The sequence below is a fragment of the Lupinus angustifolius genome, chromosome LG06 (assembly GCF_001865875.1).
Source record: "Lupinus angustifolius cultivar Tanjil chromosome LG06, LupAngTanjil_v1.0, whole genome shotgun sequence".
NCBI lineage: Eukaryota > Viridiplantae > Streptophyta > Magnoliopsida > Fabales > Fabaceae > Lupinus > Lupinus angustifolius.
This window is the reverse complement of record NC_032014.1, coordinates 10536868-10552475: the sequence shown is the minus strand read 5'-3', so window position 1 is coordinate 10552475 and position 15608 is coordinate 10536868. Positions and strand designations below refer to the sequence as shown.

The 15608-nt window shown below is 37.5% G+C and overlaps 1 protein-coding gene across 9 annotated transcripts; it reads left to right on the top strand.

Moving 5' to 3' along the window:
- On the top strand, positions 264-15393 carry LOC109349778 (VIN3-like protein 1). Of its 9 annotated transcripts, none has more exons than XM_019590744.1 (7): positions 264-445; positions 1555-1622; positions 8484-8625; positions 9554-9887; positions 12731-12984; positions 13402-13712; positions 13815-15393. In XM_019590744.1, the coding sequence occupies exons 4-7, from the start codon at positions 9696-9698 to the stop codon at positions 15005-15007; spliced, it is 1950 nt and encodes a 649-aa protein (XP_019446289.1). In that variant the 5' UTR covers positions 264-445; positions 1555-1622; positions 8484-8625; positions 9554-9695; the 3' UTR covers positions 15008-15393. The 9 variants fall into 9 exon arrangements, with proteins under 9 accessions (XP_019446289.1, XP_019446288.1, XP_019446290.1 ...); XM_019590743.1 differs by lacking the exons at positions 12731-12984; positions 13402-13712; positions 13815-15393 and adding exons at positions 8957-9037; positions 10559-10869; positions 10972-12550 and having other exon boundaries at positions 265-445; positions 9554-10141; XM_019590745.1 differs by lacking the exons at positions 12731-12984; positions 13402-13712; positions 13815-15393 and adding exons at positions 10559-10869; positions 10972-12550 and having other exon boundaries at positions 265-445; positions 8484-8556; positions 9554-10141.

The following is a 15608-nucleotide window of genomic DNA, read 5'->3' as shown; positions in this document are numbered from 1 at the left end:
TACCCGCAAATACCCACTCACGGGTACCCATACGGGTACGGGCAGGTATGAGTATTAATCTTCTATTTTGAAACGGGTAGCGGGTAGCTACTACCCGTGCCGTTGCCATCACTAGTTGGGATAAAGAAAATTCATCCCAAAAAATTCAAATTTATTTATATTACCAAAAAAAAATATTTTTTACAATAAGATAGCAATTACAGCATGGGCTTGGAAGTTGGAACTCGGAAGTAGCTGACTACTAGCAAGTACCGTGTAACTCTTCCTCCACAATACCACACGCGCTGTTTCCGCGCGTGCATATTCACTCTTTTCTATAACGAGAACAACTCGTACAAGCTTCTCTCTCTTCAACACAAAAAAACTAACAACAGAAGAAGTTTCGATTCACACTCATATTCAATGAAAAACCCTTGATTCTTTCTTATCCTTCATTCTCCCCAAGGTAACCGTTCTCTCCCAAATTCTCTTACACTTTCTCTCACTTTTTCCCGTAATTTACTCTTTCTCTTTTTGTTGCTTTTTAACGTTTTTTTCCTCGTCAGATTCGTTCTCGTTTTTCGTTGTTTCGTGTGTTTCACACTTTGTTTTTGTGTTATCGAATTATGCTTCGTAATTTTGTAGAAAAATACATGTTTTCCTTTGTTTATATTGGAGTAATGAAATTGTTTCTATTTTTGGAAGGAAAAAAAGTAATGGAAGAAAAACGCGCTTTGATTTCACTCCTTGTTAACGCTTATACTGCACAATGCAATGCATATGGGAAGAACAGTTAAATCATGATGTGTGTGACCTTGTTATGTTTCTACTCTTTTATACACTTTTCAGTGTATCACTTTGCATTACGTTTTTCTAAGGCTTTGGGAAAAAAAGATAATTTTTTTGTAGGTCATCATAACTGGGTTTCTTTTAGAATGTAGTGGGGGGAGGTGTGTATGGTATTCACTTATTGTTCTTTTGTTCTTTTGCATGATGCATTGTAGGTTGTGATTAAATGAGGGAAGAAAAAATTGCAAGTGGTTGAGTCTGATTTTATGTTTGACATTATTTTATTCCTTAATCGATGATGTTTATTTTGTAGTTAGAGTCATTTAATTTCAGTTTCCTATGCTGCATTATAACTCCATTTACTGCTATTTTGTTATGTTTAACTCATTAGCAACTTTCTGGTATTTGAGTATACAAATGGACATTTTCCCCCAATTATATGTCACCACTCTTTTTTTTTGAAGTACAAGCAGAGGTGAAAAATCAAAATCATAACTTTCTGTTGATATTGCTTTGTTGGTTCTGGATCATTGAACACATAATTTTTACTTAAGCAAGCTAGTAATTATGTTAAAATATTGTGCAAGTACTCTTACAAAATGCTTGTTAGCTTTCTTTGGCATAGTGCTATAACTGAGAATTTGCCTGCGAAGTTTGCTTATTTATTTATTTATTTATCTGAGAATAAAGTAGAGTGGTGATTCATACATGCCACTACTTTGATCTCCCCACTAATACAAACAAACACCCTTAACCCTTGTAATGCTATTTCTCTCTGTTTGTCAGACAAGAGACATGCAGCTATAGCGTGTATTGATTACTAATGGATTTAGAAGAGACATTCCTTGCTAAAGGTATGGTTCTGAGCTTCTTGTTGACTCTACTCTTCAAAAGTTAGAATCACAACAAAATGTTTTCAATTTGTGTGGTGTGTCAGTGTATGTAATGCTGAGTATAAAATAAAGTAGTTTTAATATTTTTTGCATATTCTCATATGTTAACCTATTGAAATAGAATACATCTGAAATTGGACATTGGGAAAAACGAATAGGTGACTTTAAAAGAGTTGTGTCGAATGGTTCTTATATGTTGCCAGTGTTTTTCCACTGGAAAACATGCTGCTATTTGTTTCAAATATTATCTCTAACCATGTGATTTTATTTTGCTTTATTCCTGATAAGCACTGATTGTTATGGTATAAATATTGAAAGTGACTACTCTTGGAAAGCTTTTGGTCCTTATATCATTATTATACATTATGCATTATACTGTATAGCCTCATGACAGCCTTTGAACAGCGGCTGCTTGATCAAGAATCTAGAAACTCAAGTGCTCCAATAAGATGGTCTTGTATCTGCCCTATACCTATTGCTCTATCATTTACATGATTGTTTTGGTAACTTCATTAACATGGCATATCTTTGACCCATGTGATGAATACATATCATGATTATGTTCTAAAATGGAGTATTGCAATGCCATGATAGGTCCTATTAGTATGCTTGAGACCAAATTTTCTATAGAGATATTTGTTGAGTCAAGGATCAATTTATGTAGGGATAATCTTTTGGGTTTTGATCAGTATGGAACACATACAGTTACTAGGTAGTATTGTTCTTTTCTCTCCTGACTCTGGTATAGCTTTGAATGGTTTGAGTCAGAGTAATGTCCAACAGTCTTCCTTTTCATTATTGTTGTTGTTGCCGTCGTCGTTATGGTGAATAAAATATGTATTTTAGGAAAAAACAAGTTCAAACTGGTTTTAACTGGTTCATCTGTTTTTCTTACCTGTCCTGTGTGTACAGGTTTTTGGGTTAAGTGGAACAAATACATGACCAGTTTACTGTTTTCTGGTCGAATTGGCTGGTTTGGTATGGTTATTTTATCAATTTATATGAATGCTAAGTGGTGGGACCGTGGGTATGATTATTGAATTTAGTCCTTGTTTGGGTAGTATCTAAAAAGTAATTTTGCTACCAAGTTTTCTTGCTTAGCTGCCAAAGCTAAATGATAAATTCTGTGTCCAAAAAGTTTGACTGAAAGTAAATTTACTATTTCTGATATAATCTGATCGCACCTTGTGAGATTAAGGCTTGGTTGTTGTTGTTGTACTCTAATTACCCAAAAATAATTTCAGGTTAAAATTCCCAACATTAGACTCATTCTTCCAAAAGTAGTTCTTTCAAAATTAATTCTCAAGTACCAAACATGTGCTTACCGGTGTCCAAATTAGGATATGATAGTTAGCTGAACCAAAGTAATCAGAGGTGAAAGTGCCCTCGAGGTGGTAGGATTTTTAAGCTTTAATGCCTTGAGGAGAAAAGGAGCTGAAAGGCATACCTACTATAGAAAGCTATTAACATTAGAAAGACAAAAACTAAAATGTTTCACCATTTTGCATTGATTTTCATCATAAATTAACTACTCAAGCATAATATTCATAATAATGAAAGATTATAATGCTCAATTTAGAAAACCCTAACCTCTGTTGTTGCCCACAGTCCTAAAAGCTGGCAACTCGTTATTCTTCATCTATTCTGACTATTTACCCCATTAGCATCAACAACAACAACCAAGCCTTTATCTCACTAGGTGGGGATTTACCCCATTAGCATCATCATTAGTACTTTAGATGACCAAGCTTTAAGAGATTTTTGTTATCCTTATCAATAAGGCAGTCCTAGGATGGTACAAAGTGTTGATCCCGCAAAAACCCTCGCCTCAATGCCTTAGGGACATCTTTTGGTTTCCATTGACTACAGTTGAGCTGCCAATTTAAGCTGTTGAGCATGTCTTAATATACTGTGAATGATCACCTTACAATTTTAAGAGGTACATCATCCTACTCCCACAGGCTAATAATGTGGTTGCTTTGGTTGAGTGGGCATGTCCTGCATCTTGAACAGATGGAATTAGATTATTGGATTAAAATGTGCTTGATAGATGATATATTTAGTTTTAAATTTTTATTATCTAATAATAAAATAAATATATGTTGTTTAGATAAAAAAGAAATACTATTATATGAGTGGAGAGAAGTATACAAGAAGAGGTGATAAGGCTAATACCAGACCAATGATTAAAAACATGGATAAAAGAGGAAAAAAGAAAGTTTGGATAGAATAACCAACTTTCCCTTTCTACCCTTGGGTAGTTAGAATTAGTTAGGAAACTAATTGCTATTAATAGCATAACAGTTAGGAGGGAAAGGGAGTTTTTGGGGATTAACCAATCTGATTCAGGAATCAGTGGTAGGGAAAAGGGATCCAGGGATCCTTGTATGTTTCTAAACTTGTAATTCTTCTTCTTTCTCTCTCAATATAAAATCTAGAGCCCTACCAAGAATTACATTGATTATGGCTTAGGGACATTTCCTTTCATTCTCTTTTCTTGACTCGAATAGATACCAATGTCTATCACTGGATACTACAGGTCCTAAAGCCCATGTCCAACATCTAGGGGAAATTCTGGTTGTATTGGGAACTAATAGCCTCAAAGCCAATATGAAGAAATGTAGTTTTGGTCAAGGTAGCATTGAGTATCTAGGCCATATTATCTCTGAAGGAGGGGTGGCTGCTGATACTTCTAAGATAGAGGCTGTGAAGACTTAGGCCTCAACCTGTCAATATCAAGGGTTTGAGGGGATTCCTAGGGCTCACTGGATACTACAGGAGATTTGTTCAGAACTATGGCAAATTAGCCAAACCTCTCACTGATCTTCTTAGGAAGGACCCATTCAATTGGACTAAAGATACCACCACTGCTTTTGAGAGGTTGAAGGTTGCCTTGATGGAGATTTCCATGTTGGATGTCTCCAATTTCAATAAGCAATTTGTAATAGAGACAAATGCTTCTAGTATGGGCCTAGGGGCTGTCTTAATGCAAGAGGGCAAGCCTCTAACTTTTTGGAGCAAAGGGCTGTCAGTGAAGGCTCAACAGAAATCAGTATATGAAAGGGAACTCTTGGCTCTAGTTCAAGCTATTTAGAAGTGGAGGCACTATCTGCTAGGGAGGCATTTCATTATTAGAACTGACCAAAGGAGTTTAAAATTCTTGACTGATCAGAAATTGTTCACTGATGAGCAGTTCAAATGGGTTGTAAAATTGGTAGGCTTGGATTTTGAAATTCAATATAAGCCAGGTAGTGAGAATTCTACAGCAAATGCTCTATCTAGAAGATTTATGTATTTAGCCATCTCTATAGTGAGTCATGAAGATATGGACAATTGGGTTCAAGAGGTTCAGGGAGATCCTAAGTGGAGGAAAATAATGCAGGATCTTCTAATTTCTCTTACCGCTCATCCAGGGTTTGAGATCAAGAAGGGGGTGTTGTACTACAAAGATAGGTTGGTGATATCTCAGGCTTCAAACAGGGTCCCTTTGATTATAGCTGAATGTCATGAAACTCCTATTGGTGGGCACTCAGGGTATTTCATAACATACAAGAAGATCTCTAGCTTCTTGTTTTGGGAGGGTATGAGGAAGGATGTCTAGGAGTTTGTAGAAGGTTATGATACTTGCCAGAGGAATAAGTACTCCACCTTAGCTCCTGCTGGATTGCTTCAGCCTTTACCTATTCCTCAACAGGTGTAGATGGACATATCTATGGACTTCATAGGAGGACTCCCTAGGGTGAAGGGTAAAGATACTGTATATGTTGTGATAGATAGATTAACTAAATATGCTCATTTTTTTGCTTTGGGACATCCTTATTCAGCAAAGGAAGTGACTACTCTGTTTGTAAGAGAGGTGTTGAAGTTGCATGGGTTCCCTAGCACTATTGTCTCTGATAGGGACCCCTTGTTCTTAAGCCAATTTTGGAAGGAGCTTTTTAGAATGGCAGGAACTCAATTAAAATTAAGCACATCCTACCATCCTTAGACTGATGGCCAAACTGAGGTGACTAACATGTGTTTGGAGACCTACTTGAGGTGTTTTGCAGGGCTTAAACCCAGACACTGGGCAGATTGGTTGCATTGGGCTGAATTTTGGTTTAATTCAAGCTATAATAGTTCAGCTGGTATGACCCCTTCCAGGGCCTTGTATGGGAGAGAACCTCCTATATTATTGAAGGCTTGAACTATCCATTCTAAGGTGGAAGAAGTCAACATGCTATATACTTAGAGGGATGACATTTTGGAAGAATTAAAGAGTAATTTGGCTAAGGCTCAGAATTTGATGAAGCAGTATGCTGATAAGCATAGAAGATTGGTAGTATTTGAGGTGGGTGATTGGGTTTTCCTCAAGCTGCAACCATACAAGATGAGGTCTTTAGCTGCTAGACCTTATGCTAAGTTGGCCCCGAGATATTATGGACCTTACAAAGTAGTTAAGAGAGTAGGATCTGTGGCTTATCACTTGGAGCTACCTCTGCACTAAAAAATCCATCCAGTCTTCCATGTATCCTTGTTAAAGAAAGCTCTTAAGCCTGATCAACACCCTCAACCACTCCCACCTATGCTGAATGAGGAATTAGAATTGGAAGTGGAACCAGAGAAGGTCATAGACAGAAGAGAAGATGAGTGAGATAATGAAGAGGTACTGATCAAGTGGCAGAATTTACCTGATCATGAATGCTCTTGGGAGATGGCAGCTACACTACAAGACAAATTTCCTAATTTCCAACTTGAGGACAAGTTAGAATGTTTTTAGGGGGGAGTATTGATAAGGCTAATACCATACCAATGATTAAAAACGTGTATAAAAGAGGAAAAAGGAAAGTTTGGATAGAATAATCAACTTTCCCTTTCTACCCTTGGGTAGTTAGAATTAGTTAGGAAACTAACTGCTATTAATAGCATAACAGTTAGGAGGGAAATGGAGTTTTTGGGGATTAACCAATCTGATTCAGGAATCAGTGGTAGGGAAAAGGGATCCAGAGATCCTTCTATGTTTCTAAACTTGTAATTCTTCTTCTTTCTCTCTCAATTCAATAAAATCTAGAGCCCTGCCAATAATTCCACTGATTCTGGCTTAGGGACATTTCCTTTCATTCTCTTTTTTTGACTCGAATAGATACCAGTGTCTATCAAGAGGTTAGGACGTCCTCACAGAAAATAGAAGGAAACGACTAAAGCAAGGTGACAGAGCCATGTGACAAAGCATGTCAAACCCTTTGCATGGCTACCAAAGAAACACAACTAATAACCCATGTGCCGAGCACCAAAGGGATGACAAAAGAGTAACCTTATCCCAAAAGAAGTTTAGAGACATGATCGACAGTTTTGATGTTCCTTAACAACCATATACAACAGAGAATAGTGAAAATGGAGCATCGTCAGTTGCCATAGAATTTGGGCATCTTTACGTCAGCCAAAACCTCCAAATTTAGTAAGGAAAAAGTATGCAAGTCAATAGGGAAGATCCAAGACTATTCAATGATCCAAACAACCCATTAGTGTGAACAACTCATTATAAATAGGAGACAAATTTGTCTAAGGCCTGCACTCATGGGGCATGTCATTAGTGTGAATTCTATTAAGAACAAAAGTCAAGACTAAAGCTTTAACCTTTGGGTGGCTTTGGATTCCGAAATAAGTTTATCCGAAAGGGAATTATTAGTACAATAAGAAATAGTCGACATCAACAACCAAACTTTAGTCTCAGTATGTGAGGTTCGCTTATTATGAGAAATAGTAAAAAACATGAAAAATGATTTACATGTGAACATTCACTCCTTAGGGAACAATGATCCTAGCTCTAGAGTCAAAAATTGGAGAGATGAATATAGTCAGCTAAAATCAAATGAGACTATAGCTCATTAACCTTTGTCATGCAAATTTAGAGTAGAGTGGACAAACAGGGGCATTTTGCAAAGATGATAAACAAAATTCTTGCCAAGGTCTTGTATCAAGCTATTGAGTTGAATTTGCATATAGTACATACATTAAATAACTTTTTGAAGGGCAAATGTACTCAGAAAAATATGCGTTGGATCCTCTATATTATCACACAGTAATTAATGAGACCGATTTCCAATTTACTCATACAATTAATATTAGCATACAAATATACTCTTCAAACATAAGAAAGTACCAACACTTAATTAGTTCTTATTAGGGAGCTATTTTTCTAAAATCTGCATGATTATGAAATCCCAAAGTGATGCTTATCATGGTAGGATCGATCAATAATTACGTTCCATATATGAATGGTGTACACGTATAAAGTTTAACACTTGTGTCAATTTAGTTATATTATATATAGTAAATTAAAAACAGAGTTTGGGCACGTGCTTCTGTGCCTGCATAGGCCCCATTCTATATAAAGGATTGTTCTAGACCTAGGAGCCCCACATTTGCATTGGATGCTGCTCCAGGAGTCGCAACGTTGTCGGCTTTGAGATACTTCCCTAGCGTGAAGTCTTTTTAGATATCTCCTCCTTTTTCTTCTCATGGTAGGGAATATCTGATGTTTACGCAGTACTGGCTTTCAGAATCTCAATTTTCTATGTAACCTTTCCTTGATCTAGTTTCTTATGTGTTTGAATTGTTTCTTTTGCCGCTTTGCTAGTTACCAGTGTGAATGTTCTTACTCGTGGTGAGAAAATATGATATAATATTATTATTATTTCGAATTTGTTGCGAAAATCATTTTATAGATTTAGCTGATTCAGGACGGCTCCAGACTTTTATCCCTCTTATTCTATCATAGATTATAATCTGGTTGTTTTGTTCTAGATCTATGCAATCTGACTGGAGGAAACTTGATTCCAGGTCTTGTCCTTGGGAGATGTTCATCTAGATGAAGAACTGCCATAACTGATTCATATTTGTGTTGTTCTGGCTGGTTTGCTATTCACATCTGCTCATGATTTCAATGTTGATGTTTGGATCTTGAAAGCTTTTAAATTTGAAGGTGGCTCGATTTAACTTTGTTGCTATTGATGCAAAGTGGAATGCTTCTGTAAAACATTGGTTGTCCTTGACGATGTTAACTGTTAAATGTTATTTCTTGATTAAATTGTTTTATTTGCAATACAGTGCATCAAAACTTGTTATTACAACAATATTTGGATAACATGTGTAAATGTTTTCAAATTTTCTTTGCGTTTGCAGCATGAATCATATATTAATTGTTGTCTTCAGCACTAGTTGGGTGTCCTGTGAACTGCACTTAGTTTTTTTTATCTAATTATATCTTCTCATGTCCTTTGCATCCATATTTTCATTCACTTCTTTGTGGTAAGATGCCCCTAATGGTGGGTTGAAGCTATATTTCTCCTCTAGATGCCTAGATCAAGTGCTGGAGCATGCATGATGATACCTAGGTAGACAATATGATGTGGTTAGCTCCAGTTTTTGGAACTTTTTACTTACCCATGTATTAGTTCTATACATAGTGCTGTGCACTGAGGTTAATAAGTGCCCTGAAAATGGGTAATTTCATTAATATCACACTTAAAACATAATAAGTCAAATATTAGAGTAAGAAAGGGACTGGATGTGTCAATAGTAATAACACAATAATATGTCCCTGTGTGTGCATGCATGTATGAAAGTCATTTTAGCTCTGTTGTTTCTGATCTGAAGGGTTACTTTGGCATGAATGATAGAGTAAATAGTAGAAAACAGAAGCTCCATCAACAGTTGAACTGTGTACAAACTACCCTTCTATTCGTATTTCGTTGGTGAAACCTGAAATTTTATACTAGTCCAAAGTAGTCTGCTCTTTTGCTATTTTTGTTCTGTTTTTCGGTGAGTCTTAGCTGTATTGTTTATATTAGTTAATCTTCCCTCTATTTCTACCAGAGACTTGCTTTAAGTTGGTTGTTATTTCTGTCCAGAATACTCCAGAAAAATGGCCATTCAGATGATGCTTCATGAAGTTCAGAACTCTTTCAGGAGTTCCTGAAGTCTGGTCCAAAGAAGGAACTTCTTTGAACGTGCATTGGTAAAGACAAAAAGAAAGTTTCATAAAAAATCAGGATGTCTGACTCTAAGTCAACTGGTAAGGTAATTAAGAAACACGAATCCAAAAAAGTTTCCAGTCTTGGCCATCAGCCTCCTAGGAAGCAACACCGCAAGGGTGAAAACCCCACAAGGCTGATATCTACTGATCAGTCTTCTGATTTTGGACATTCAAACTCTTGGATCTGTAAAAATGCTGCTTGTAGGGCGGTTCTATCTATAGATGACGCATTTTGTAGAAGGTGCTCTTGCTGTATTTGTCACCTGTTTGACGATAACAAGGATCCTAGTCTTTGGGTGGTGTGCACATCTGAATCTACTAAAGGGGGCTCCTGTGGGCTGTCTTGTCATATTGAGTGTGCCCTGCAACGTGAAAAAGTTGGAGTTGTTGATCATGGGCAACTGATGCAGCTAGATGGTGGCTACTGTTGTGCATCCTGTGGTAAAGTTACAGGGATACTTGGGTATGTTTTTTTCCTTACCTGTTGAGCTTTGGATGATATATGTCCTCCCTTGCCACTTTTCTATCATTTTAGCTAGGTTTTGGTGAATGACTATTTCTGTCTTTCAACAGCAGAACACTTATTGGCTTGCATTCTCAGTGCACTATTGAATAAAATCATTTAAGAAGGATTTGCCTTATGTTTCCTGCCTCTTCTCTGTCCATCACCCACTACCTTGACATGCTTACAATAATAAAAGCAAACATGTCTCTATTTCAGTTTTTGTTAACCTTGATGGCTTTTTGAAGAGATTTTTATATTGAAACAAAATATATGTATGATATAATCACAAATCGTTGCAACTTAATGGCTCATACTGGTAAGTAGGTTTCCAGCCCTAGGTTGATGAACTTAATGATTCATGTTTTATAATAGCAGATGCTGGAAAAAGCAACTAATTATAGCAAAAGATGCCCGGCGTGTAGATGTACTCAGTTATAGGATATATTTGAGCTACAGGCTGCTGGATGGGACATCAAAATTTAAAGAATTGCATCAAATTGTAGTAGAGGCTAAGGCTAAACTGGAGACAGAAGTCGGTCCAGTTAATGGTGTTTCTGCGAAGATGGCACGAGGCATTGTCAGCAGACTATCTATTGCCAGTGACGTGCAGAAACTCTGTTCTCTTGCTATTGAGAAAGCTGATAGCTGGTTGGCCACTGTTCCCAGTGTAAATCCAGATTTCACAGGTTTGAAATAATGCTCTTAGCTTTTGTTTACTCAATTTATTTTCTTACCTTTCAAGCCAGTCTCAAATAATTTGGTACACAATGACATTTTCTTACTCGCAGATGGTTCACTTCCTGCTGCTTGCAAGTTTTTCTTTGAAGAGGTAACAGCTTCCTCAGTCAAAATCATTTTAATTGAAATATCAAATGTATCTTCTGAGGACATCAAGGGGTACAAGCTCTGGTATTACAAGAATGGGGAGGAATTGCTCACAAAAGAACCTGTTTCTGTGTTCCCCAAATCTCAGAGGAGGATTTTGATATCCAACCTTCACCCTTGCACTGAATATACTTTTCGGATTATGTCTTACACTGATTCAGGTGATCTGGGCCATTCCGAGGCCAAGTGTTTCACTAAGAGCATCGAGATAATTCAAAAGAATCCCTCTCCCTCTGTTGTTATGAATCAAATAAAAGAGAATCTTCAAACTGGAGGTAGTTCTTCTGGCTCCAAAATGGATCTCCATTCGACAATGGAAGATTCTGGATTTAAGGTTCGAGACCTTGGGAAAATTTTACGTTTTGCTTGGGCTCAAGAGCAAGGTTACTTTGAGGAGTTTTGTTGTGGTGATAAGAAAATTTGCGGTGGACAAAGTAAGATTGTCAAGCCAAAAATTCCGGAAGAGAAGTTGCCTCCAGTTTCACGAGACCTTGATTTAAATGTTGCTTCAGTTCCTGATTTAAATGAAGAGCTAACACCTCCTTTTGAGTCTTCCAGGGATGAACATAATGGTTGCACTTCACTGCAGGCAGTTGAGGCAGATGATGATGCTGCTTCTCGTGATATAGAGAAAAATGGTTTAGCAAGATCACATGGGAGTGGTGACTCACAAACCTGGACCCATGGTCCTGCCAGAGAAGTGCCAGCTGTTGAGTCTCATGTAGACGCAGGTCGGAAAAGGATAGCAAGCAGAAATGAAGAGACACATGATTGTGACAGCACTTTGATAAATGGCTCTCCTTTATGCAGATCTAGTGGTTCAATCTCTTTGGATGAGAACTTTGAGTATTGTGTGAAAGTAATTCGCTGGCTAGAATGTGAGGGTCACATCAAACAGGAATTTAGGTTGAAATTGCTAACATGGTTTAGTTTGAGGTCGACGGAACAAGAACGCAGGGTGGTTAATACCTTCATTCAAACTCTTATTGATGATCCGAGTAGTTTGGCAGGGCAACTGGTCGACTCTTTCTCTGACATTATATCCAACAAGAAGCCAAGAAATGGATTCTGTAATAAGACTGTGGAATCAAATTAAGGGTGTGGAGTCCTGTTATACAAGTTTGCTATTTGCTTGGAGCTCTTACCGTAACTAATTCATGTGTCAGAAAATCACCCGATTGTTTTTGCCTCCCTGTACAGGCATTTTTCATTAATCACCTTCAAAGTGATTCATTTTTATTGCAGGCAAGTTGTCTTGCTAAAAAAAGACTTGCATCAATGTTGCAGAAACAGAAGCTCATTTACTCTGGGAGGGAGGATCCGTGAAGTTTAAGGATGTAGAATGCATTTTGCTATTATCCTAAATTACTGCAATTATTTTCTGCTATGAATTTGAGTATCGTAGTTATTATTATTGAACGTTTCTTCTCATAACCTTTATTTGAAGAAGTTACATGATATGATGGCAAATTTATTCAGACATGCTATTCTGTTGTCTAATCTCTAGATTAGCCTTTCTAACCTTACTAGGGATGACAAATTGTTTATGTCCATGTTGGGTGCATTTTACTGATAGAATGGAATAGGACAAGGGCAAGGAATCTAACATTTTGGTTTCATTAAAAGGTGCAACCAACAGGAACATAACACAACAACTATTTGGTTCTATCTATAGATGACGCATTTTGTAGAAGGTGCTCTTGCTGTATTTGTCACCTGTTTGACGATAACAAGGATCCTAGTCTTTGGGTGGTGTGCACATCTGAATCTACTAAAGGGGGCTCCTGTGGGCTGTCTTGTCATATTGAGTGTGCCCTGCAACGTGAAAAAGTTGGAGTTGTTGATCATGGGCAACTGATGCAGCTAGATGGTGGCTACTGTTGTGCATCCTGTGGTAAAGTTACAGGGATACTTGGGTATGTTTTTTTCCTTACCTGTTGAGCTTTGGATGATATATGTCCTCCCTTGCCACTTTTCTATCATTTTAGCTAGGTTTTGGTGAATGACTATTTCTGTCTTTCAACAGCAGAACACTTATTGGCTTGCATTCTCAGTGCACTATTGAATAAAATCATTTAAGAAGGATTTGCCTTATGTTTCCTGCCTCTTCTCTGTCCATCACCCACTACCTTGACATGCTTACAATAATAAAAGCAAACATGTCTCTATTTCAGTTTTTGTTAACCTTGATGGCTTTTTGAAGAGATTTTTATATTGAAACAAAATATATGTATGATATAATCACAAATCGTTGCAACTTAATGGCTCATACTGGTAAGTAGGTTTCCAGCCCTAGGTTGATGAACTTAATGATTCATGTTTTATAATAGCAGATGCTGGAAAAAGCAACTAATTATAGCAAAAGATGCCCGGCGTGTAGATGTACTCAGTTATAGGATATATTTGAGCTACAGGCTGCTGGATGGGACATCAAAATTTAAAGAATTGCATCAAATTGTAGTAGAGGCTAAGGCTAAACTGGAGACAGAAGTCGGTCCAGTTAATGGTGTTTCTGCGAAGATGGCACGAGGCATTGTCAGCAGACTATCTATTGCCAGTGACGTGCAGAAACTCTGTTCTCTTGCTATTGAGAAAGCTGATAGCTGGTTGGCCACTGTTCCCAGTGTAAATCCAGATTTCACAGGTTTGAAATAATGCTCTTAGCTTTTGTTTACTCAATTTATTTTCTTACCTTTCAAGCCAGTCTCAAATAATTTGGTACACAATGACATTTTCTTACTCGCAGATGGTTCACTTCCTGCTGCTTGCAAGTTTTTCTTTGAAGAGGTAACAGCTTCCTCAGTCAAAATCATTTTAATTGAAATATCAAATGTATCTTCTGAGGACATCAAGGGGTACAAGCTCTGGTATTACAAGAATGGGGAGGAATTGCTCACAAAAGAACCTGTTTCTGTGTTCCCCAAATCTCAGAGGAGGATTTTGATATCCAACCTTCACCCTTGCACTGAATATACTTTTCGGATTATGTCTTACACTGATTCAGGTGATCTGGGCCATTCCGAGGCCAAGTGTTTCACTAAGAGCATCGAGATAATTCAAAAGAATCCCTCTCCCTCTGTTGTTATGAATCAAATAAAAGAGAATCTTCAAACTGGAGGTAGTTCTTCTGGCTCCAAAATGGATCTCCATTCGACAATGGAAGATTCTGGATTTAAGGTTCGAGACCTTGGGAAAATTTTACGTTTTGCTTGGGCTCAAGAGCAAGGTTACTTTGAGGAGTTTTGTTGTGGTGATAAGAAAATTTGCGGTGGACAAAGTAAGATTGTCAAGCCAAAAATTCCGGAAGAGAAGTTGCCTCCAGTTTCACGAGACCTTGATTTAAATGTTGCTTCAGTTCCTGATTTAAATGAAGAGCTAACACCTCCTTTTGAGTCTTCCAGGGATGAACATAATGGTTGCACTTCACTGCAGGCAGTTGAGGCAGATGATGATGCTGCTTCTCGTGATATAGAGAAAAATGGTTTAGCAAGATCACATGGGAGTGGTGACTCACAAACCTGGACCCATGGTCCTGCCAGAGAAGTGCCAGCTGTTGAGTCTCATGTAGACGCAGGTCGGAAAAGGATAGCAAGCAGAAATGAAGAGACACATGATTGTGACAGCACTTTGATAAATGGCTCTCCTTTATGCAGATCTAGTGGTTCAATCTCTTTGGATGAGAACTTTGAGTATTGTGTGAAAGTAATTCGCTGGCTAGAATGTGAGGGTCACATCAAACAGGAATTTAGGTTGAAATTGCTAACATGGTTTAGTTTGAGGTCGACGGAACAAGAACGCAGGGTGGTTAATACCTTCATTCAAACTCTTATTGATGATCCGAGTAGTTTGGCAGGGCAACTGGTCGACTCTTTCTCTGACATTATATCCAACAAGAAGCCAAGAAATGGATTCTGTAATAAGACTGTGGAATCAAATTAAGGGTGTGGAGTCCTGTTATACAAGTTTGCTATTTGCTTGGAGCTCTTACCGTAACTAATTCATGTGTCAGAAAATCACCCGATTGTTTTTGCCTCCCTGTACAGGCATTTTTCATTAATCACCTTCAAAGTGATTCATTTTTATTGCAGGCAAGTTGTCTTGCTAAAAAAAGACTTGCATCAATGTTGCAGAAACAGAAGCTCATTTACTCTGGGAGGGAGGATCCGTGAAGTTTAAGGATGTAGAATGCATTTTGCTATTATCCTAAATTACTGCAATTATTTTCTGCTATGAATTTGAGTATCGTAGTTATTATTATTGAACGTTTCTTCTCATAACCTTTATTTGAAGAAGTTACATGATATGATGGCAAATTTATTCAGACATGCTATTCTGTTGTCTAATCTCTAGATTAGCCTTTCTAACCTTACTAGGGATGACAAATTGTTTATGTCCATGTTGGGTGCATTTTACTGATAGAATGGAATAGGACAAGGGCAAGGAATCTAACATTTTGGTTTCATTAAAAGGTGCAACCAACAGGAACATAACACAACAACTATTTTATCGACAAAAATACCATTTTCTACTTCACCTTTAA